Source organism: Syngnathus acus, chromosome 9, assembly GCF_901709675.1.
Source record: "Syngnathus acus chromosome 9, fSynAcu1.2, whole genome shotgun sequence".
Taxonomy (NCBI): domain Eukaryota; kingdom Metazoa; phylum Chordata; class Actinopteri; order Syngnathiformes; family Syngnathidae; genus Syngnathus; species Syngnathus acus.
This window is the reverse complement of record NC_051094.1, coordinates 928,327-951,677: the sequence shown is the minus strand read 5'-3', so window position 1 is coordinate 951,677 and position 23,351 is coordinate 928,327. Positions and strand designations below refer to the sequence as shown.

The 23,351-nt window shown below is 43.9% G+C and overlaps 3 protein-coding genes across 3 annotated transcripts in view; 2 read left to right on the top strand and 1 right to left on the bottom strand.

Moving 5' to 3' along the window:
• Window positions 1–141: 141 nt before the first annotated feature.
• On the bottom strand, window positions 142–11,570 carry LOC119126947 (kelch-like protein diablo). Its single transcript, XM_037258534.1, has 9 exons — window positions 11,457–11,570; window positions 10,910–10,974; window positions 6,900–6,997; window positions 6,299–6,482; window positions 5,209–5,352; window positions 4,887–5,020; window positions 2,984–3,195; window positions 2,793–2,899; window positions 142–1,617 (listed from the first exon to the last, which is right to left on the bottom strand). The coding sequence occupies exons 3-9, from the start codon at window positions 6,964–6,966 to the stop codon at window positions 1,560–1,562; spliced, it is 906 nt and encodes a 301-aa protein (XP_037114429.1). The 5' UTR covers window positions 6,967–6,997; window positions 10,910–10,974; window positions 11,457–11,570; the 3' UTR covers window positions 142–1,559.
• Window positions 11,571–12,940: 1,370 nt separating this feature from the next.
• Window positions 12,941–15,442, top strand: LOC119126946 (NLR family CARD domain-containing protein 3). Its single transcript, XM_037258533.1, has 3 exons — window positions 12,941–13,432; window positions 14,011–14,234; window positions 14,675–15,442. Exons 2-3 carry the CDS (start codon window positions 14,020–14,022, stop codon window positions 15,222–15,224), a joined length of 765 nt encoding a protein of 254 aa, XP_037114428.1. The 5' UTR covers window positions 12,941–13,432; window positions 14,011–14,019; the 3' UTR covers window positions 15,225–15,442.
• A 6,188-nt stretch (window positions 15,443–21,630) lies between these two features.
• The window catches only part of LOC119126942 (collagen alpha-1(XXVII) chain B-like), a 33,671-nt gene continuing 31,950 nt past the window's right edge, over window positions 21,631–23,351 (top strand). The window contains exons 1-2 of the mRNA XM_037258529.1: window positions 21,631–21,947; window positions 22,674–22,732. Of these exons, the coding sequence (XP_037114424.1) occupies window positions 21,901–21,947; window positions 22,674–22,732 (106 nt within the window). The 5' untranslated portion in view covers window positions 21,631–21,900. The remainder of the gene's footprint in view (window positions 21,948–22,673; window positions 22,733–23,351) is intronic.

The window sequence follows — 23,351 nt, the reverse complement described above, 5'->3', positions numbered from 1 at the left end:
TAGCTCGCATCACTCTGGCGCTTGATTTCCTCCAGATTTCAACGAAACGTGATCGGCTTTATGTTTGCACAAGGAAGACTGTGAACCGTGATGTAATAAGAACAGAGAAGCGCTGATGGAAAAACACACACAACGGCAGTGTGCTTGGAAGGAACACGATTTTATTTCCAGTATATTGATACAATATTTCACTTTTATAGCATTCTCTCTGCACTTCTTGCAGCTTCTCAAAATCTCATCTCACTTTGCAAACACCTTTTTACTCCAGTCTTTGCTTCCACTGAAATGTTGTCGCAGTGGAACGCAATCTGTATCAGGAATTTGTCTCCTTTGCTTCCCTTCCTCACAGGACATCATCAAAATATGAAGAATCGATTCAGCTGTCACCGTCATACAACAACATGAATGCTTCAAAATATTCTGTAATGAATACATTAAAACATCATTCATCACTCACATTTACAGGTAAACTCATCAAACTTTAATGAAGATTGCGAGACATAATGAAAATCGAAAAGATTCCTAACGCTTGCTGAACTGAGGTTCAGTGAGGTTAGCGAACATCGTGCAAGATTTTTAAAAAATCTTTATACGCTACTACTATAATTTACTTTCTGTTCATTATGTCAAGAACATCGCTGAGAGACTAGTAAAGGCTGATTCTCAAAGTGTCGTGTGGGGGCTCCCCCTAGTGGTGAGCAAAAATACATCACTGCTTAAATACAGTTCATTCATATTTAACTTTTGAGGTACATCTTTTATACAGAGACCCTAATGAGGAGAAGGGGTTGGACCTGAGCAATCCAATCGTCCCACTTTATGTTTGAATTTTCAATTTTTTTCAATTCCAAATTGAAAAAAATTCCAAATTATGTTGAGCTATATTACGTATCAAATCGTCTTTTACTGACGAGATGCATCTTTGAAAACCACATTGAGAGTGCTGACAAGTTCATTCGTATGTACGTAAAATGACAACAAGAAACTCCTATCAACCATTGAATCGAATGGAATCGTAACCCCTTCTTGAATTGTATCACACCCCACGTATCGAGCTACGTATCGAATCAGCTTTCAGGTGCGGGATGGACATGGTTAGTATGCTAGTACATTGTAAACGTTTTTTTTCATCTTAATATGACCTGTTGTTAACATCTTTGTAAACAGCACTCTCTTCCATGATTCCCTGGCTTGAAATGACCCAAGAGCTTCCGCTGCACTTTACATAATCCGCACAACACTTAGTCACCCCCTCTTATTGTCCATGCATGTATAGACCGCCTCTAAAAGATCCATTTTTCTATGCAAGAAGGGGACATAAAAATAGCAGTGATGTAACCTTGTAGCCTCTAATGTGCTTCCATTCAATGCGTGGACTTGTTTTCCACCAGCGGTTTACTAATGCAACTCATTTTTGAGCAAACTGTTCAATTATTCAGTCATTATGCTGCCAGGGATTGAAGCTTATCACAGCACGTCCTCAAGCCTGGCACTGGCATCCATTAGCCTATCTTTGTCTCGATCACTTCTGTCCCGCTCATGGCATAACGCGCCATTGCTCAGTAAAGCACGGCCGCTCTGCCTCCTGGATGCTTGCTCTTCATACTTCCAAAGTGTCTAAAAACAGACAAGTGAAAGGGAAACGGTCAGACGGCGCCGCAGTCAGATGCAGGAGGAAGCCTCAAGGCTTACGTAGGAGCCTCGCATGAATCATAAAGTCGCGCTGTCTCGGCGTTTTGATTTGAATGTCATCGGAAGTAGCGCCCAAGTTAGTTGCGTTGCAGTGGGAGCGTTTGATTAACGGATCTGGGAACTTTTTCGTGTACCTGTCATGACTCACCTGTGGTAGCACTAGCTCGTCTGTTATAGGTTGTAATACACAACATTTTAGGAATCTTATTATGATGCAGTACCACTGGGAGAGCTAGCTATTTACAAAGCCCCAAAATTCATCCAAAATATTCTGATAAAGACTCAATTATATGTTCCCTACAGGGGCTGGGTGGAAATGCCGAATAAAAAATGGCTGAAAAAAATCAGATGATACCCCACCCAAATGATCTGTCTTGGCACCTGTGGCTGTCCTAGGCACATTTCAGAAGGGGGGGGACGCAGTGCCCCTGTGGCCCCCTCTAGCTCCGCCAGTGTGCAGTACAGTTCTACACTAATGCACAATCCGAAACCTACAACCAAGATAATACAAATATTGGGCACAGCAAAACCTCTCTATGTATTATTGCTGTGAAGTCGTATTTTCAATTATCTACCGTAATTTTCGGACTATAAGTCGCGGTTTTTTTCATAGTTTGGGTGGGGGGGCGACTTATACTCAGGAGCGATTTATATACATATATATGGGTTTTTTTCACTTTTTTGGGCATTTTATGGCTGGTGCGACTTATACTCCGGTGCGACTTATAGTCCGAAAATTACGGTAATGTGTTTTCAAAATTTTACAGATATAAATTTTTCTTATATTTCTTCTTCTTCTGAAGAAGAAAATCATGATTAAAAATCACATTTCAGCTGCCTAACTTTGTTTCTTGTTTTATTAGGTTTTCGATTACAACTCGTCGTATCAACATTTTGTTTATTGATATGAAACAATCCTATCTTTTCATTTTTACCATTGTTTACAATAGCCCCCCCACCCCTCCCCGTGAAAGCAATGAAAAACAAATTAACCAAATAGAGCCAAGCATGGAATTAGTGGGCAATATTACTAATTATAAAACTCACTCAACAACAGCGCTGTAATTAAACCGGGAGGACCGTACCGATTCTCCTCTTACCTCCAAGCGTTGCTTTCACTATTGTAAACTTCGATTGTTTTCAAATCCGCAACGCCGTCGGAGCCCCCCGCGGCCAGCAAAGCACCCTTGAACACCACGAGAGACACCTGAAAACAAAAACATTCACAATGTCACCCGTTAGGGAAAATGGCACCGTCGACATTTCCAAAGGCCCGAGTGCATCCGCTCACGTTGTCTCTCTTGCTTCTCATGCGTTTGACAGGAGCCCACCTGCTGGTGTCCGGGTCGAGGCGCTCCGCCGAGCACAGACACAAGCCGAGGTCGTCCCTGCCCCCGGCCACGTAGATGTGTCCCAGGTACACGGCGCAGCCCGCATTCTCTCTGGGAGTGGACATGTGGGCACATATGGACCAGGTGCCGTCTTCGAGGCTGTATCGCTCCACTGTGAAACATTTACTCTTAATACAATTACACAGTTGCTGTACCGAAACCGTAAGACCAGTTATATCTTTATTTTTAAATGCGCCCAAATTATTGTTGTGTGTCAGGCTTCGGAGGGAATTGGAAATGGAGCAGGGCGACCAAGTGCAGCTTGGACCAGGGTTTATTGAAACAAACTCAAAAAGACTCGGCAAACTGACATAACTCACTAACAAAACCTAACAACAAGACTGACCGAAAAGACGTGAAAGAAAAAGACATCGACAGAACAATAACTAGACTGACTGACCAGGACGTGAGACAAGAAAACAACAGGACCTGACGACGACAACACAATGATCCGACAGGGAGTGACACACAGACAGGACTTAAATACAAGACAGGTAACAAGAGGCAGGTGAGAATGATTACACTTATCATGGGCACACAGGAGGGGAGGGGCGAGCACAGACACACTGACAAACTATGGACATGATCAGGGACGAGTCGTGACAGTTGTGTATTAAAAAGAAAAATGCAGACCTTGAACTTGACCCAAATAGGTTGTGGGAATTTCACGGGCATGCGCTTCTCAGAGACGGAAATAGTCCAAATGGGTGGCAGCGTGACATAACTGTTGTTTTTCTTTGATAAGGCCAGTCTGTGTGTGTGTGTGTGCGTGTGCGTGTGCGTGTGCGTGTGTGTGTGTGTGTGTGTGTGTGTGTGTGTGTGTGTGTGTGTGTGTGTGTGCGTGTGAGAGAGAGACCACGCGAGTGTGTGTGAGGTCACATCTGCTTGACGTCAAAGTAAGCAGACGTCAAGTATTAAATTACACAATAAAAGTCCAAATTCATGTTTTGGGGTTTTGTCATTGCTTGAAAAAAATGGTGTGCATTTTCCACTCCTGTGCAGTGGAAACTGTGACGTTAAACATATGATGTTCCGGGAATTTTTTTTTTTAATATGAAGCAATTTTCCCATAGGAAATAACAGCAGGGGTCAAGCTTTAAACCTTTATTAACTGTTTTGTTTTAAGCATCTTATATTCTCATTACAATTGTAAAAAGATGCCCATGATTTTTTTTCCCATAAACAATAAAAGAGCCAAATAAGTGCAGCATTCTCAAGGTTGTCATTCAAAATGATTGGTTGAATCTTTTGTCCGGCCTGGTTGGTCAAATTCTAAATTGTCTAACTTTACAGCAGGTACAATTGGGTTGCTTGTTTTGTTTAATTATTATTTTTGCTGCAAAGCTCCAGCCAATACTGCAAAATAGCATCTGTTTTTATGACGCTAATAAAGAGATACTAACAACAAATGTGCATTGGTTAATTAAAAAAAAGCCGAGAATAAGCCGAGTCAGTGAAAAACATTCTTATTCTGCCTGGAATCACGGCCAAATTTGTACGATAAGCTGTCATTCTCTGGATTCTTTGCATTTTGCTCATTACAAGCAATTAAAGCAGCCAGTGATTTAAAGGCTAATATTTTAAGGACGTGGGAGCCTGTACACACTGGCGGAGTTAGAAGGGGGGCTGCTGGGGCACTGCCTCCTCACCCAGAAATAGGATTGGACAGGTGCCAGTCCAATTCATTGACTTTGGGTATTATTTTCCACATTTCCACATCTTTGGAAACGCAACAAATCTGGATCAACATTTTTGGAAGAATTTTGTGGGTTTGTAAAAAAAGAAAACATTCTTGAACAATACCTGAATTGAGTGCCAGGACTCCATCATTGCCTCCAATCACATACAAGTGATCACCCAGCACGGCAGCCACAGCTCTGGCGCGTCTCGTCAGCATGGGCGCCTGCTTGCTCCAAGTGTTCATCTGTGGATCGTACCTGCAGCAACCAAAGAAGAACACCTATTTAACACCTACTCAGAATATGAGCTTTTTTTTTATTGTCTTCAGCTCTGTTACATAAGATGCTTTTGAGGGACGTCAGAAAGAACATTCCCCGCACCCACAAAGTATATCAGACAGCGTTCAGCACCACACAAGGTTGGTATCGAAATGTTGCCGCAGTACCTCTCCACGGTATTCACGGCTGCAATGCCGTCGTGTCCTCCAATGGCGTACAAGTATCCGTCCATGGCCACCACGCACACTCCAGTGCGGGGGCTGCTCAAGGGTGCTACATCCGCACTCCAGCTGTCTGTGTCTGGGTCGTACCTACCGGGAGTGGGGAGGGGGGGGGGGGGGGGTCAAGTGTTGAGGCAGAATGGACAGCTCCGCTCTAATTAGTCTTCAAACATTAATGTAGTCAACAAATCCGCAGTCATGTCACAACTGGTATTTTATGTGCAGACACTTGTTGCTAGGCAGAATTCTTGGCACACAATCAATGGTGACCAATGAAAGAATTGACACATGCTTGTCATGTTCGCTTGGCTGTTTGAATGGCAAACAAAGAAATGATGACGGTGATGTGTTGAGCGAGCCAAAGTGACATTATGGAAAAAATGGCTTCAACAATAGCACTGCATAGAATGCAAAACATTTAGTCATAAACATGATGACTCTCCGTTCGTTACCTTACATGACACATTTGCTTGACCGTGCATGGCCGACAATATTTATTTCAGTTTGGCATTCTTGGCTCACTGAGTCCTATTTCTAGTAACCTTGTAGCCTTAATAGCAAGCTCTGGGATCCAACCCAATGCCTCATTTATTATCAGCCTGACTGGCAAGTCATTTACATTTAGCCCCATAGCTGGCATTGTCTCCACCATGAAATGTTGCGCACTTAAGCATCTTCCTCATCAGACTTCAATGAAATTGGTGTTTGGTTGAAAGGGATGCATGCAAGCCTTTGAAAATCCCACAACAGCACTTCAGGGAATGCCTACTCTCCTCTCAGGTAACGGTGACGATGGCAGGCTGGAGTGGATGTTTCCCCAACTGGGTCTCGCTCGTCATTATGGCTCATTTTGTCAAGAAGTGTCTCTCTGTGAGAACTGGAGAGCAGCCAACTGCTTCGAGTTATTTGAGAGTGTTTGGAGCCAAGCATAGAGTCTACATGTGTGCGTGTCCCACATGACTCATGTTGTTCAAGGCCACACAAATAAATTCTGCTTTAATGCTGACCTCATGTTTAGCAGCACAAAGCAGCTTACCTCTCCACGTGACTGTAACATCGGAGGTTGTCTTCCCCACCCACTGCGTACATCTTATTGTCCAAGGTGCCCACGGCCACCTCACCCCTCTGCTTGACCATGCGAGCCGCCGTCCTCCACTCGTTCAATTCAGGACGGAACTGCTCCACCAGACAGGATGGGTCGTCCTTGGTCCAGCCGCCCACTGTGGAAACAAGACGGCAAAAAGCTCATTTGCTATTTAGGTTTTGGTTATTTCTTTATTTACAAATATATTTGTTTTCAAATGTATTTATTTAATCTGTACTTAAGTAGCGAGTGTGAGCCATGGTGACCTCATCGGAAAGCACTGTTCTAAAAAAAATGCTAACAGCAGAGTAACCAAGTTGAGAAACAAAGTATCTCTTGGTTTTTACTGTGAGCGAGTAGCCTGACATGACAGAAAGAATGTGTCACCGGGGCGGGTGCCTCATCAGGATGAAGCAGAATGTCTCCCTGGAAGGAGACCAACCAGCTGGCGCCATCACCACCTGCTGAACATCCTCCGATACGTCCACGGCTGTTCACTGTGGATTTCATCTTATCCTACGTAAGATGTCCCACCAGACGAGCAGACACTGACCCATAAATATCGTGTCAGTGCCGACATCTTGGAGGGTGGCGCCGCCTTCGCCATCCTTGGATAGCATGTGCTGATTTTGGGGCTCCTCAATGGATGACCTGCAAAGAGAAAATCAAAAGACGTGATATTTATGCAAACTATTTACGTAGACTTGCTGGGCATTGATTTTTATTCAAATTCATATTGTTGAGGGACTTGTTTTGAATATGAAATTGTTAAAAGAGGCTCAAAATGATCATTCCAGAAGACCAATTGGTTTTTTGCAAGCGACAATATTTTAATTCAACGGGTTATCGCAGTCTGCAGAAAAACATATTTATTTATTTATTATTTGGTTTGTTTCCTGAACTTTGGCTTAAAAAAAAGATGAGTTGCTACAGTACATGCTTTTCATTTCCAAACCATTCAATTATTTCTTCTATTGACATGACGGCAACCAATCACAAACGTGCACAAAGTCGAGCCCCTTACCCTTGTTCATTGTATACTCCCATTTTTTTTCTCGCTCCTTATTCTGTTGCTCCGCGTTTCTACCTCCAGCAAGGCCTTCTGTAATCTGCTTTAAAAAGTGCCAGCGTCAACACTTTTGTAGTCAGCAAACTGAAGGAGCAAGCTTACTCTCCCTAGAAACACTGGCCACCCTCCTTAGCGATGTAACTGACCCTAACCCACCCCCCACCTGTGCACTTTGAAACCCAAGACTCCTCCTGAACATTTTATTTGTCAACTGTCGCGCTGTCGGAATTCTCGACATGCTTTCTTTTTTAGACAAGACTGCATCAGTTACTTGTGGGGCGGGGCGGGGCGGGGCGCACACCCTTCCAAGGTCTTTCAGTTTCCAGCAAATAAACCTCCCCAGTTGATAAGAATCTTGACACATGCATTGAAGGCTCTGCGATGTCAAATAAATCAAGCTAAATTCATCCTCTGACTGTTTCGGCGAGCTTTTCGAGATGCATCTCACCATCAGTCAGTGGTTGAATGACGGCGCTGACAACTGAGTCACAGAGTAGGCGTCAAAAAAAAAAATCTTAGAATGTGTGTTTCTAAATTGTGCAAAGTGGCCTTGCTTCACCTTGCAGTTTTATTGACGCATTCTGCCGGAATGCCATCTTCGTTGAAAGCCTTCTCAGCTTTTTATTTCGTCTGATGTCCGAGTTTGGTTAACGTCTGTCGTCGCCTTGGTCTCTGACATTTAAGTTCGACAATGATTCATTTCCTGACTCACCGCATTTAAATAAGTGGCTAGCTTTAAGTCAACCCTCCGTATGATACAGAAGCAGCCCGTGTATGGAAAAGAAGCAAACAATCCCCAGCCCGAACGCAGCGAGCAAAAAGAAGATGGATTCTTCTCATTATCCAACGGGAAGTGGCCGAGATTTCCCCGGTGGCCCGCCGAGATGATCCGAATTTGCCATCCGAGAATCAACACGAAAACACTTTGGCTGGAAGCTTTCCTTTGATGAACTGGCCGACTTTTATGCACTTGCCCGGAGGCATTCCACTGTAACAGGCCTAATTTTCACAAGGTCAAGAGGTTTACTGAAGGAGGATTTGAAAAGAAATAAATACATAAATAAATAAATAAATAAAAGAAATAAAAAGGAAATCAAAAAAATATAAGCAGTTACTGGTGATTTCAGCATAAATTAAGAGCACACATGGAGGGCAAGGCGAGCTGTTGATCATGCGCAGGCAGGCAGGAGCTGGTGTGAAGTAGCTGATAGATATTTTACATGAACAGGTGGATGCTCCGTTTTTATCCTGGCAACTGCCTCACCGTGTCATCGCGGTAGATGATGTCATCTCTTGATCAAGCCGACAACCATCGAACCGCTATAAACGTTCCAAAATCGTACTCATTTGTACTCCACAAAATGCTAGCTGACCGTTTCTAGCTAGCTGCTTTGCTGTTGTGACAATTGTGGTTTTTGAAATTGACGAGGTCCTTCAACAGATTGTATTCAAGAAGGTGAAACTTTGTCGGGTAAATGTCAATGTTCTTTGTATTACTGACGGCAACTGTCATTGACAATTTTTTATGCCCGAGTGTGACGTAAATGGCAGCCATCCGTTAAAGAGTAAAGGTCGGCCTTGAAGTGCCATGGAGCAAAAATGAAGACCTGCCATTCTCAAAATGGCGGCGGGTCTTTTTATATGTGTGTTAATGTACGAGATGTTGGTAAAATCGCTTTCCTCTTGTCTAGCTCAAGAAAGTCAGTGTTACATAATGCGCCTTACAGACAGTAGGTGGTCATGTGATGGTCATGATGACTTTTTGGATGTCACGCGTAGCCCCTGAAAGGCTAAACGTCCTGCAGCTGTCCCCCAATAGGATCTCATAACAATAAAAGCAAGGCGCCAACGTAAGTGATCTTCAACCCTAACTTGTCATGAAGTCATTTTTGGACTCGGAGAGAGTGGAAGTTCATTTTGAAACGCTTTCATAAAGACCAGAAAACAGAACGACACAAAGCAGGGAATGATTTGAATGATTTTTTTTGACAAAGCAACGCTTTTGTGCTCTTGATGACAAATCGTCGCTTATTATCCACTCAGACTGCGTGTGGAAGAAAAATAGATTTGAGTGCCAATCAGTCTGGGATTTTTCATCACAGTTATTTGGGGATTTCTTTCATGGTTTTGGTTGTTTTGAATTCAGTTAGTTTTAATTAATATTGTACTTGTTAGTTGAGTTGCTATTTTTCTCTGAAATGCTTACTTTGAACTTTTATTAGTTTTACTATTAGCATAAGTCGAAGTCATCTGTCAGCCAAATGATTGCTAATGAGACGATAATGAAATATGACGCCTGATAGACAGGACTTTATGACTGTCTGAGCGTAAATGTGTATATGTGTGTGTGTGTGCCAGTCATGAATAACTTAGTGTGAAAAATCAATGCGCAATAAGCATCGCTAATTTGCACAACTGCTATTTTCCAGCACAACTGTCAGTATGTTTGGAAAATAAATGCATTTCATCATGAAATATGTGTGACTGGTGCTTCCATTTATTTATCTATTTATTTATTTATCTATTTATTTATCTATTTATTTATTTTTATTATCTTTTTATATTTTATTATATTATCATTATATATGATTAGATTTATGATCTATTATTTAAGTACCAATTCTGTTTTGACTTCTGTGATACAGCATCTTAATTTAATAGTAGTGCCATCTCAGCTCTCTGTATTACCGTTGACATCAATATGACATGATTTTATTGTGGTATAGTTAGTGTGAAGAACTGCTCGGTCTTCTTGCACCCTCTAGTGGTAAAACGCTGAGTTGCAGAGTATTTGGGTTATTTTATTTGCGACACGAAAACTGCAAATAGTTGAAATATTCCAAGCAGCTCTCAGAATGATCATGATGTAGCATGGTACATCAAAATTGATCAATATACATAAGGAGAAAATATCTCATTTATTTCGTCACTGTGCAGAGTTGCCTGATGCTGTGAGCCTTGTAATTATTTACAAGCAAGGTTTAAAGGTCATGGTTGATCACCTGAGGATGTGACAGCTTCTCAGGTGTCACTTGTTGGAAAACTCGCAAAGCGACAGTATCACCTCACAAGCTGACGAGACAACAGGTAGGATATCTCGCTCCGGTGCCTCCTTTTAATGAGTCCGCTTCAAAAGTAATACCGCCATTCGAAATATTATGTTGAAAGTGATCGAACAAGAATGATAGATGAAATAGTTCGAAACGACAAAATAATGACAGACCAGTTAAGTCGTGTTGGATTTCAGGTCATAAGAAAAGAAATTTGACATCTTGAGCTGATGTCTGATCCAGAACAAAACTGGAAGAACTCAAAGATCATTTTAACCTTGTTTCTTCGACTGCAGTCTCTCAAATACGATGTCATTGTAAATTGTAGATATCATCGTCAAAAGTCTTTCAGCCTGTTACTGTTGGGAAATACTTTCCTCCTGAGCTCCTTCAACTCATCAACTGTCCACTTTTTTCAGTTGGCCTGCTGTAATGGAGACATACCAGAAGGAATCACTGAGAAGAATCAGGCGGAACAGCCAAATGCTCCTGCAGGATCTCTTTTCAATCCGCACAGGAGGCAGAAATACTTCAGTAAGTTCTTCGCATACTGTCAGCAACACAAACAACCCGAAACTCATTTTGACATGTTCATCCCATCCAGGCTCAGTCAGGTCCAGTTGCCAAAACTAGTTTGCTCAGAGCAAAAAGGCAAACTCCTCCTTGATGGAGATGTCACACTTTATTGGCGTGTGCGCTATTTGAGCATGATTGAAAAGATTGATCACGTTAGGCATCTTGAAGATCCCTGAGAGTCGATGAGTCATAGCTTTTCATTTCTAGCACGTTATTTATCTTGCAAAAAGTTATTTCCCACCAAAGAACGTATTTGCTGAAGTTTGATCTCTCAAGCAACTGTCCCAATAAACATCTTTATCCAAACGAGTCATTATGTTGACTTCAAAACAACTCCTCAGACAAAAACCCAATTTGCTCTGTCTCCCCGTAGCTGGACGATCTCACGGCGCGCTCTGGCAAAGATGACCTTTACCTGCCGGCCGTCACCAGGAAGGCTTCCCTCCGAGGAAATCTCAGTCAGTCCTGCCCTTATCTCAACAACAGTAGAAGAGGATCCTTCTCTTCGGTCAGCTCGTACACGACTGGAGGTCACTGCAACAAACAAGTAGGCAAAAAACAAACAAGTAGGCAAAACGAAGCTTCCACTTATGGAACTTGCGTCGTGTTTTTAGAACTACCTCAGTGCGCAGAGAGAGGCTAAGAAATCCAACGTCACTGTGACCATGACGTATCTGGGACAAGGGCACCGGGGTTCAAGTCGAGATGAACTCAAAGTGCTCCAACAAGTCAACGGCGGGGAGAACATCTGCGTCTTCAAGGGCTTGGTGACTCCAGGAGGTAGCGAGGTTGATCTGAATAGACGCAATGCAAATGATTTGACGTTTCAAATTCAAACAAGACATTTGCTGTCATCAATTGCTCGCGGCATTCCTCAGGGTACCTTCCTGAGCCCACACTCATTTTCAACTTCCAGACCAGTTCAACTTCATTTCTCAAAGACACCGAAGCTTCCCCTTCAGCGCTTCCTTGTACGTTAATGGCATCAAGGTGGCCCGAATCAGCTCCTGCTGCGAGTACCGCTACTCGCCCGGCTTCCAGCAGGGGAAGAAGAGCTGCTTCCGGTTGTCCTGGCTCGCCGGTGGGATGCCTTGTCACAGGTGGGAATTCCGTACGCAGGTTACCGTAGCGGCCGAGATCATACATTGTCAAGTGTGTAAGAGTGGGGCACGACATTTTTTTTTTTTTCAGATGCACAAGTCTTCGAAGCCAATACAGCTCCTGCCAGCAACTGAACAACAGCACAAAGGAGAGCTTAGTTCTCCCTCTCGTGCGACGCTCCGGTATAAACGACTTCTCCCATTCCTTCCGAAAGCTTTTTCATCTGCTCTTTTTTTATTCGTCACAATCATTCATTCGTACTCGAAAGCGACAACAAAATGTGCCGCCGTTCATTATTTTCGTTTTATGTTCCTGCCAAGACTCGAATGTTGCCACAGCGGCGTCATGTCCATCATCGCCTTTGTTTACCCCGACCAAAACGGAGAATAAATCTGCAAGAGGGACAAGAAGACACGTCAAGGACAAGGCCGGTGGATCCGCGGACAGCGGGGACCCCACGGCCATTCAAGAGACCTCCAAAAAGAGAAGACGTAAGGGTCAAACTAATCAGAGCAGGAGCAAAGACAAGACGGCCACGAGCGAGAGCTCCCGAGGGTCGACCTTGTCCCGCAAAAACGAGGGCCGAGCGTCATCTGCCAGACAGGACCTGCGGCGTCGAGGGTCACATGGCACTCACGAGCCGAACATCAACAAGACGGCTGATATACTCGGTGAGACCGGACTTGACCAACCTTTATACGCTTTTTGCATTTAACTGTCATTGTGGGGATAAGACACCAAAGATCAACATTGGTTTTGTTTTCCAAGACTGCTTTCAGGATGAGGAAGTCCTGACGAAGCAGAAACGGGAGAAAGCCAGGGAGTCAAATAGGAAAAGCAGAGCTGGGGATGGACAGACAGACTTCGAGGAACAATATGTGCGGATGAGCAGCGAACTGGAGAAGAGCCCAAGCAAGCACAACTGGTTCCAAGCAAACAGTGAGCGAGGAAACTGCAGCCAAGTGGAAAGAGCTGCAGCGTGACACCGCCGTGATTTACATAATAGGGAGAGAAGGTTCACAATGGAACAATCAAAGACATTAGCAACAATTTGGAGACACCTTCTAGCGCTTTTGAATAGCGCTAACAATAACCCATTGTTTGTGCAAAGTGCTACAGAGGCGTCGGCTCCAGAAGAGACTGGCGTCGGGCCTCGCCGAGCCCAGCTCCGATGCGGAGCAGAGCGAAGAGAGCGACACCATCCTACGAGCAGATAGGGAGCCCGACAAAAACCAGGATGGCGAGGGGGAAGAGGAGAAGACGCTTCAAAATGGAGACCTGCAAGCGCAGGTGTGCTTAGAAAAGTAAATGTGTTATTTATTATGGATGGAAATGAAATAGTATGTGTGTTTGCTCATTTTCTACTCAGGGGATGAAAAAGAAAGTAAGTAAGATGACTGCTGCTGGTGCAGCCACAAGGATTTGATATTTCTTGCATCAATAGGGGGCAGTATATTAATATGAATGACCAGAAACTAGAGTCTATGCAGCATTTACAGTTGGAGCAAAAAAAAAAAAACGTTGATCGTTTTTGCCTCTCAAATTGTTTCTTATGCATTCGGAAATAGATTGATGTGCTTTTTTTTGTTTTCTGGAAAATGAATGAGAAATTTCTCCCACGAATTTGAAAGATGTCCAAATGTAATTGCAAATGCAAGAAAATGATTTTTCACCCTGCGGTTAATTGATTGGAAGTCAGATGACATAACTTGGCCTCCAGGGAACTATGACCTGCATGGTGAAATCTTTCGAGCTGGCTTCTAATTCCCCCAAGAGCTTATGACGATATGAAACAGCTCAGCAGCCCGCTTCTGAAAAATGACACCATTCACATATTGCCGTGAATTTCTCCCGGTTTGTTGCCATAGCTGGAAGCCATGATCGCAGTGCTGAGCACATCGGATGAGGTGGAGCAGTTGGTTCTCAGGAACACCGACCTGACGGACCAGCTTCTGCTCACTGTAGCAGACGCTCTGAAGAGCAGCTCGTCCGAGGTGGCTCTGCTCAACCTTAACCTCAACCTCATTGGCCCGGACGGGGCTTGCATTCTGCTGGACGTCCTGAAGGTGAAACCTCAGGTCAAAAGTTTACAGTAAGTGCTAACACCTGAAAAGACGGGGAAACATGAAAAAGCCAAGATATGAACCCTAAATCTTATTTTGAGAATCGATTATTCCATCAATTAATCGGATCATATTTATTTTGCAGTCAAGGGTTTTATTATTGTTGTTTATTTGGTTTTGTTTTCTTTGTGATGAAAAAATACTAAACACATAGAAATCAGATAACTGTTGAAAGGCCCAGTTTTAAGTGAAACAATGGATCCGATTAATCGATGATTAAAACAATTGCCGATTGATGTTTCGAATCGATTTTGTGACCTCCAGCTGCCAAACAATTACCAGGGACTCCAAAAAGGCCCCGTTTATGGCTGTAATCCAGAACGTACATTTGTGGGAGGGTGTGGGAATTTATTCCAAACCGATTTTCTTGCTAACAACAAGATCACACCATTTCTTTTCCCTTCTCGAGCTTGTTTGGAAACAGACTATGCGATGATGGCGCACTGGCCCTCCTGAGCGGCATAGCCGAGCTACAGGAGCAAACATCGAGAGCCGCCGCTGCCAACCTCAGCACTGGCGAGAACTTCTTTTCACTTGTGGAACTGGACATTGGGGGAAACAACCTGAGCGGGGTGGGGCTGAAGGTTCTGGCGTCCTACATGAGGCAGCACTCGCACCTGCAGTATTTAGGTCTAGCTCAAACCGGCGGCCCGGATCTGGCGGCGTGGAAAGAACTTTTCGACAGTCTCAAAGGAAACGACTGGCTGACTCACATCATTCTAGACGAGAATAACCTGGGCGACCCCGGGGTCAGGCTGCTGGCCGACGTGTTGAAATCCAACGCCCGTCTGCAGATGGTGGATCTGGATGGCAACCACGTCACGGACGTGGGAGGAAACGACCTCGTGGAGGCTTTACTTTGCAGGGGCCACGTTCCCATGAGGCATCTGAGTCTCGCCGAGAACAACATCAGCTCTGGGCTCATGCGGAGGATACGAGAAGAGGTGAAAGGAAAATGAGATCAATTTAGCGATGAACAATGCAAAAAATGACGACGTTGATTGTTCTCTCGACTGTGAGAGAAAAAGATTTGTGATCAAAGCTTGTCATTCCGGTGATTATCGCCTTGTCTCGACGGTGAAGTCCGCTGGAATCAATCCTCCTTAGATTTGATCTGATGGTCTTTCTTCGCCGTGGAGCGCCGAGAAAGATGTTCTCCGAGGATGACGGATAAATAAAGCGGGCACACCTGAAGATAACATCTGTCCAAGTTGTCCTCATTTAAAACTCCACGCAGCTGCTTACGCTTTTTTTTTTTTTTTGCCTTCAGCGCAATGCGGCCAGACGTTTACCGCCTGGTTTGGCTGTTGATCTACGAGAATCTCAACAGGCCCATTTGTGCCCGACAAAGCGACGGCGGAGCTGTAATTCACATTCTCCTTTGATAGCGCCCCGTCTCTGTTACATATAAATACATCAGGATCACTGACCCCCATTGTCCGCCCACTCGTGTAATCTTTAGCCGGCTGGAAACAAATCCCGCTCGCTTGCTTTCCAGGTCCAAAAAAACAAGGCCTTCAGTGTGGAAAGGAATTTACAGATTTGCCAGAGAGTTTCACCTTTGAGACCTCGTAGGCTGCCTTGCCGCATCTTATTTGTTCCGTCACACGCGTGAAAAATACATCAAGCTACGGTTTGAAGAAAGAAATTAACCTTGACATCTAGCATTCAGTCTGACCACGCAGCTCAACAAGAACATATGGTTCTTTGGACCTCTAAAGCAATCCCACGCCGACATACAAGGTCCCGCGGGCTCGCTACTTAAATTAGCACCAAAGAGGGCCGAGACGGAGGACGTCAACAGAGGCCCGGTCGGCAGGTAACAAACACAAATAGAACAGCAACATTCAGAAATAGAGTTGGTGTGTTTGAGGAAGGCCAGGTGGGAAAAGCGGACCTTCCGTTGGGTCCATTTCCAGACGTCGTCCGGTGCGACAGATGCAACGAAGCCTGCAAAAGTATTCGGCGCTGTGTAATTAGAATGAAGCGCGTGCGGTGCTTTGAAGGAACAAAAAGTTCAATTTGAAGCCTTTATTGTGAGATTTGGATCAGTAAACAGGAACAAATGCGAGGGTGGAAAAAGCTTGGCGCCGTATGAAATTTGGCTTTCCAGATGTGCGAGATGTAGCACTGCCTTGGGATCTCCACATAACAGATCCTGCTTTTCTATGCCCCGGCAATTTATAGACGCAGCCAGCGTCATGCACGCACAAAAGCTAAAACAGAGAAAATGATTGGTGTGTCATTCGCTCGCGCCAACACAACCGTAAGTCAACGCATTGTGCTGACGATGCAAGATTCATTTAAGATGATATATTTTCAGTATGATGGCAAGAAGAATCGCATTTGTGAACAACCAGAGGAACTGTGATGTCATTTTCAGTCGACGGCAAGTGGCAAAATGGCCGCCCCCTAAGATGGTTGAAAATGGGTGGATTTTGCTGCTTAGGTTAAATTCCACAAGCGCAATAATAATCTGAATACCGTCTTTCGACTCCTGTGGGTGCACACAGCATATTATCGTATTGAAAAGTGAACAAGGCTTCCCCTGTAAGCAGGCAAGCAACATGACAATATACCCATTGGCATATATTCTTTATCCTCACTAGATTGCATCATTAACAACAGTTCTCTGCAAGGCCTCGGTTGGTGCAGTTATGGTGGAATTAAAAATGACATGCGATCTGAAACGGTACCTAGCGTTAACGTTATTAAAGGACATTTGATTAGCTGTTATAATATCATATCATATAATAGCCAGTAAAGGTCCATCCCGGATTGTTGTCATAATAAACCCAGACGTGTCGAGCGCAAGCCGCATGGCCGCATACAGTACGTGACACGGCATTGTGACGACGGCCAATGGATACTTGAGAGTTGGCTGGGCTAACAATAGCCCCCGCTGCCGTTTGACATTTGGCAGCACGGCGAGCTTTTCAATATGGATTACTCATCAGCGGTTTGATCCTCCGTGCAAATGTCAGCGCAACAATGCTTCTGACTTGGCAGCAGTTTCCGTCTCCCCGCCGCTCCACGGGGGTGTGAACGCTTGACAATAAGGACCTATGCTTTCCCGTTTATTAGAAGGAAACATCGTGACTACCACTTTCATAGTGGATAGAAATGACAAGCCTGACTCAGCCCAGCAAAGGAAATGTGAGAATTGGGTCTCAGATGACTGATGGCTCGAACAGACCAACAAATGTTGGTTTTAGTGTGCAGCTTCACACCCAATACAAAAAGAGTGCTAATGACCAAACACAGCCTGTTATATCTTCATCACCATTCCAGACGTTCGGGAAATACGCCATCCAAGTATGACTGCCGGCTCTACAGCTTGTTTTCAAATTAGTTTGACAGTTTCATCAAAATGGAGAATTTCACCCCCAAAAGTTTAGTTTTTTTTTTTTTTAAGGTATATATTATGCTGTTAGAAATTTTTAAATTATATATCATGAATTCAGGATGGGTGACTACTGATACCGGTACCGATACCAGCCTTATTTCACGGGATCGGTACTATCGGGCAATACCTGAATCGGCCGGCCTCTTGTGGCCGCTTTACGAGCAGGAACTAAATTAGAAGAAGTTTTTTGGGGGGAAAATACGAGTGGTATCGGTACTTAGTATCAGTTCAAGTAGCTACTACTCAATAATTGAGTACTAGTATCCATCTTAAAAGTGATATCAAACATTGCTATCATAAATAAATGCTAATATCCATCATCCACTATTAGACTAACGTCACATTTCCAATTTGACATATCAGACGACATTTTTTTTTGGACTCGCTTCACCAGACTCAACAACGGCACGTCATTAGCGACAGTTAATCAACCATTCAAAGCAACTCAAATGTTCCATCTGGGCGCAGCAGCGCTTTTAAGCAAAACCCACTATTAAATTAAGTCATGGTGGACTGATGTTCAATTTCCTGTTGTAACGTACGTAAGGAACGAGTAAACAGCACCGGGGGGCACGCTCTTATTGGAGCCAGCTGTTTCGTGGCTGCCATGCAATCACAAGGCCCCGAAACAGACAAAAGACGGCGTGTTTAGAAGACCAGAGTTTCCATCAGCGGCCGAACGGAACGGATTCTTCTTCTTCTCCTAATTTCAGACGTGGACGAAGAAAAAGTGCAGACCTCCACCTAGGTGGGAAAAAACTTCAGCACCAGTGTTGCCATAGTTACTGTGGAAAAACAAGCTGAGTTACTCTGATGACTTGATTTGAAAAGTAACTACCGTATTTTCCGCCCTAAAAGGCGCACCTAAAAACCTAAAATTTTCTCAAAAGCCGACAGTGCGCCTTATAGGCCAGTGCGCCTTATATATGGATCAATTGATGAATTTGTTGATCCATACTGGTTGTACACAGTGCTCTGCCAAAATGTTTCAGTACGTTTTAGTACGACTAGTAAATTACAAGGTCGCATCGCTTCCCAACATTACGGCAACTGTAGTCAGGGGGCGTCACCGAATAGCTGTTGTACCCGCGAGGCTATTTCATTTAAAAATAGGCTGCTCTGTTAATGTTTCGAGTAAATCTACGGATCGATATGGAAGGGAAACATAGGTAAGTAGTACCAATGCGTTAGATCGAACTTTAGTCAGTTCTGATCATTTTATAGGAGATCGTTTGAGAAACGCGATTGTTTACAGAGGGCTCGTTGGTTATTGGCTAGTGGATGCATACCGCAACCCTAGTCAACCTCAGTTTGATGCAGTATAGCTTCTATTTTATGCGCCTTATAATCCGGTGCGCCTTATATATGGACAAAGTTTTAAAATGGGCCGTTCATTGAAGGTGCGCCTTATAACCCGGTGCGCCTTTTAGGGCGGAAAATACGGTAGTTACTTTTTGGATGGAATCATGAATTAGTGTGACGTGTGGGGAGAAAACAAAACAATGGCACTCGTATTGAATATCTGTTTTCTTCCCTGGAGAGTTTTGGGTTGCAGTCAATGTTTTTTCACTTGGGTTAGATGGAAGCTGGCCCCCGTGGGCCAACATGAAAGAGATGTCAAGCCGAGGACCACCGAGATGATACGCATGAGACCACAACCCCCCTCTAACACTGACGGCAGGAAACACATGCAAAGTACATTTTGGAACCTGCTCATCAAATAGGGACAGAATGAGTCCTGTTTTTGTGTTGTGCAGTTGAGGTCAAGCCACGTCGAAGGAAGGAAGAACTTTTCAATGTATGCCGAGCAGCTGCGAGGCTAATTGAGTGTTTCGCCAAAACTAGTGCCCAACAAACTAAAAATAATGCGATGGAAAAAATATAAAACTCAGACGGCCATTTACCATGAGCAAGGCATCCAACTCGCTGACCCCTTGAATGTTTTTTTCCCAGGTGCACGGTCCCCCGTTTGTGTGACCGATTACGCTAACACAATCCTGCTGCAGTAAAACAACTATAAAAAAAATCAAGGATGAGCAGTCAGGAAGTGTTCCTAATATTCTGCACATTTCAACTTTTCAAAAACAGATGTCAGTCTTCTGTGAACTGTTTTTCAAAAGGACCGTGAACTGTTTCAACTTGCGAGTAACTTGCGAGTAGAGCCTTGGTTTATAAACTTAAGTGTCTCTGATACGAAAATATTTGCAGGTCAAAGCAATTTTTTTTGTTTACATTCAAATGAATGCGAAGCGAAAGTAAGCTATCCGTTCTTTTTGTATTGTATTGATTTCTACAGCTGCTGGGTTAAGTTGGATCAGTTCCAGGTACCAAATGCACAACCCGTCATTGTGTTCCAATGAAGTAAGGAGAAAAAAAAATCACTTAGGAAGCCACAAAATGAAAATACTATTTTCCAGTACCTCGTCCATCACAGGCCCGTCGAGTATCTCTCTTGGGTCATGGGAGGCGTTCTTTGAAGGCGACAGGCTCGGTCCGCCTTCCTGGATCACAATGGGTGCACGGCGAGGCGAGGGGTGGGGCCAGGCCCTCGGCGGGATCCAGTTGCAGGCAGCTGAATCGACGCTCTGTTGGGTTTCCCCTCGGACGCTGGCTGTCAACGTAGGTCAATGAGGACTTTCTCCACGCGGAGGAATTTCACAGTACACGAGCGGGCCTGCAACACGTCTCTGTCACTGCGACGTGTTCTGGAAAGAAAGTTGCCATCAATAGACTGTCCATACGTTGACACCTCGTGATGTCACTTTTGAAACGGTGGTGCAAGATGAATATGACACAAGTGGACCTGACCTCAAAGCGAGTGTTTATATACGTTTCTGTCTGTCTGGTCGGTCGGGGTTACAAATGATGTGTCCGAGCCATGAGTTGAAGATTGCTGAGGTGATTACGTTCTAAGTGGCTTGTACATAAAATCTCTCTCACCTTTCTGTCATTTGTCCTTTCACCCACCAGAGAGCACCCAACTGCTTTTTACTGCAATTAAGATACTTTTTTTTGTTATTAACAATTAAGGTTATTATAGTTCTCAAAATATGTACCTACAACTAAAACCAGAATTCTCTCTTCACACGACAAATAAATGTTCTCTTGAATTAGATTGGCCAAGTGACTCATTCATATAAATTCACGAAGGTAATCCATTTTCAAGGTCTTGTTTTAAGTATCAAGATGGACATTTTGGGGAAATTGTGGTTTTGTAGTGCAGGATGTAGAAGGTTTGGACAGAAAAAATACAGCTGCGGTCAGAATTGCTCTTAAACTCAACCACTAACATTGTTCAGTGAAAGCTAAAATAACATATGGCAAAGGCAATAATATGCGTTTGGCTCTTTAGGTCGCTTTCTGTCACGTTTTCAAACTATGACTAGCTGATTGGAAGGAATATGCACAAAACATATATATAAAAAAAATAAAAATAATGTTTTTTAGAAGTAAAATGTTAGTAAACAACTTTTCATTTCTCCACTTTGCTTTGAATTTTCTTAAATAACTATACACTGGCTGCCCCTCCCTTGAAATAACATTTAGGAATCCCCTTTACGACATCAACAGTTCATCTCGTCCCAGGACAATTACAATTTCATTTATACACTCAACATGTGCATTTTTAAAATGTCCTGCCATGTTGAAATGGCCCAAAGTCACTAATAAAGGACTTATTTCATTGAAACACTAATATTTAACTTCTCTTTAACTTGATTGTGTATGTTGGGGGTTCTTTCATTGTCACGATCCCCTAAATCCTTCCTGTAAAGCTCCACTCACGCATGCAAGAGGAGCCCCCCAGGAGGAGTTTGAGGGGGCTGCACACAGAGTTTGGGAGGGAGGAAGGGAGGGAGGGAGGAGGACACACCTTCAAGTCCCTGCTGCAGCTCCACAGCACGACAGAGGGAGGCATCCCCCCCCCCCCACACACACACCCCTCCTTCTCTTCTCCCCCTCACTCACGCAAGAAACTTTCATTTTCGGGAAGTCTGCACGCTCACAACACATATAGACACAGACGCGCGCAATGCTGCAAGGATTTGGGAAGACACGCGCAGGTGGAAGACAATGACAGACTGCGTTTGACTTGGAACCTTAAATCACTTTCTTATTTGAGAGGGGAAAAAAAAAGAACTTGGAAAATAGTTGCAACCCGGGATGGAAAGAGCGCCTCTTCCTCATCCGGACAGGAGTGAAGCCCCCCAAGAAAGAATGAAGTAACCGCTATGGAGCCGGACAATGCCCCGCACTCCGAACTCAAAGGAGCCGGGGGGTGAGTCACCGTCTCACTTTTGCATCTTATTTCTGCTCGCATGAGATAAAACCAACCTAATGAACACACCGCCAGCCACCTCGATTAACTCATAGGATTTAAACAACTGCACAGAGTGGAAAAAAGTTTTCATCGTCCCCTTTTGGCAGCTGAACTGTGATTTGGTGTTCAAAAAAGATGGATGAGAGGAGGAGGAGACAAGCCCTCCTCATCTCTCCTCCCACGCTAGTGCATCATCTTCTGTTTATTGGTTGCCCCCCCTCTCTCCCCCCAAAAAGGGAGGAGAGATAGAGAGAAGAAAAAAAAGCAGTGTTGCATCATATGTACGCACTCATCAGTAGTGTACACTACTGTACATACAGTGTGAGCCGAGTGCACACCCACTTATCTTTTTTGTTTTAATATCTAAGAGAGAGAGAGGAGGGGGGAGGATGGGAGGGGGGGAGTCCTGAGTAATGTCAGTGGAGTGGTTTGACCGCCGGTTTACAGCAGCTCTCTGGGAAAAACCACAACCGTAATAAACTTCCTGTATTACAAGCGCCGTTAGCAAGCCACACACAACCACATTATGGGAATGGAAAAGCTTGAAAAAACAAATCATTTGTGTGAAGCCAGCACTGCCATTATCACCTCCGTAGCAACTGTTGATATTAATAAAAGATGACTTCAGTATGAAACATGAATGTTTTGGATTCAAATGTTTTTTTTTTTTTGTGTGTGTCCTAGGAGAGTCCTGATTCTTTGGACTATCCTCTGTTGTACCTGCTCTCTCACACTGGGCCAAAGTGAGTATTTCCTAAAAATATCTCTTTTGACAAAGGCGATGGAAAACGGTGGATGGGTTCAAGTCAAATTTGCTAGTTGGCTGCTTTTAGCAGACATTTTTTGTCGCTTGTGGGAAGGAAGCCTGAGGCAGTCTGCTTTCATCTTCAGTAAAGCTGTGAAAGTACATGAGGGAGCATTAGATAAAAGAACACACTGATTTGAATATTAACAATTAAAATCTGTGATTTGTTGGGAAGATGTTTCTTCTCAGCTTTATGTATTTTTAACGTGGGGCTGATTCCCGACCCCGCCTCCCCCCTTCTCCCAGGCCTACATTTATTTCTCCTCTGCTCTGCTCAGCTCTGAATTTATTTTTTAAAGCAGCTTATCCCTTGCATTTTGTGGAGAGAAACCCCATGCATATTTGAGATCTTTATATAAGCCGGGAGTTTCGCCACCGCACGTACTGAGCGGATTAGCGTACAGTATCCAAGATGAGCTGATTGGCCCTGGATGATTTTCCGACCTCTTGAAGCTAAACACAGCGCCTTTGTTTGACAGCGCCACACCAGAGGCTGCACTTCTACGGAGGAGACTTTTTTTTTTTTTTATGTCAAACCTTTGACTACAGTACTGATT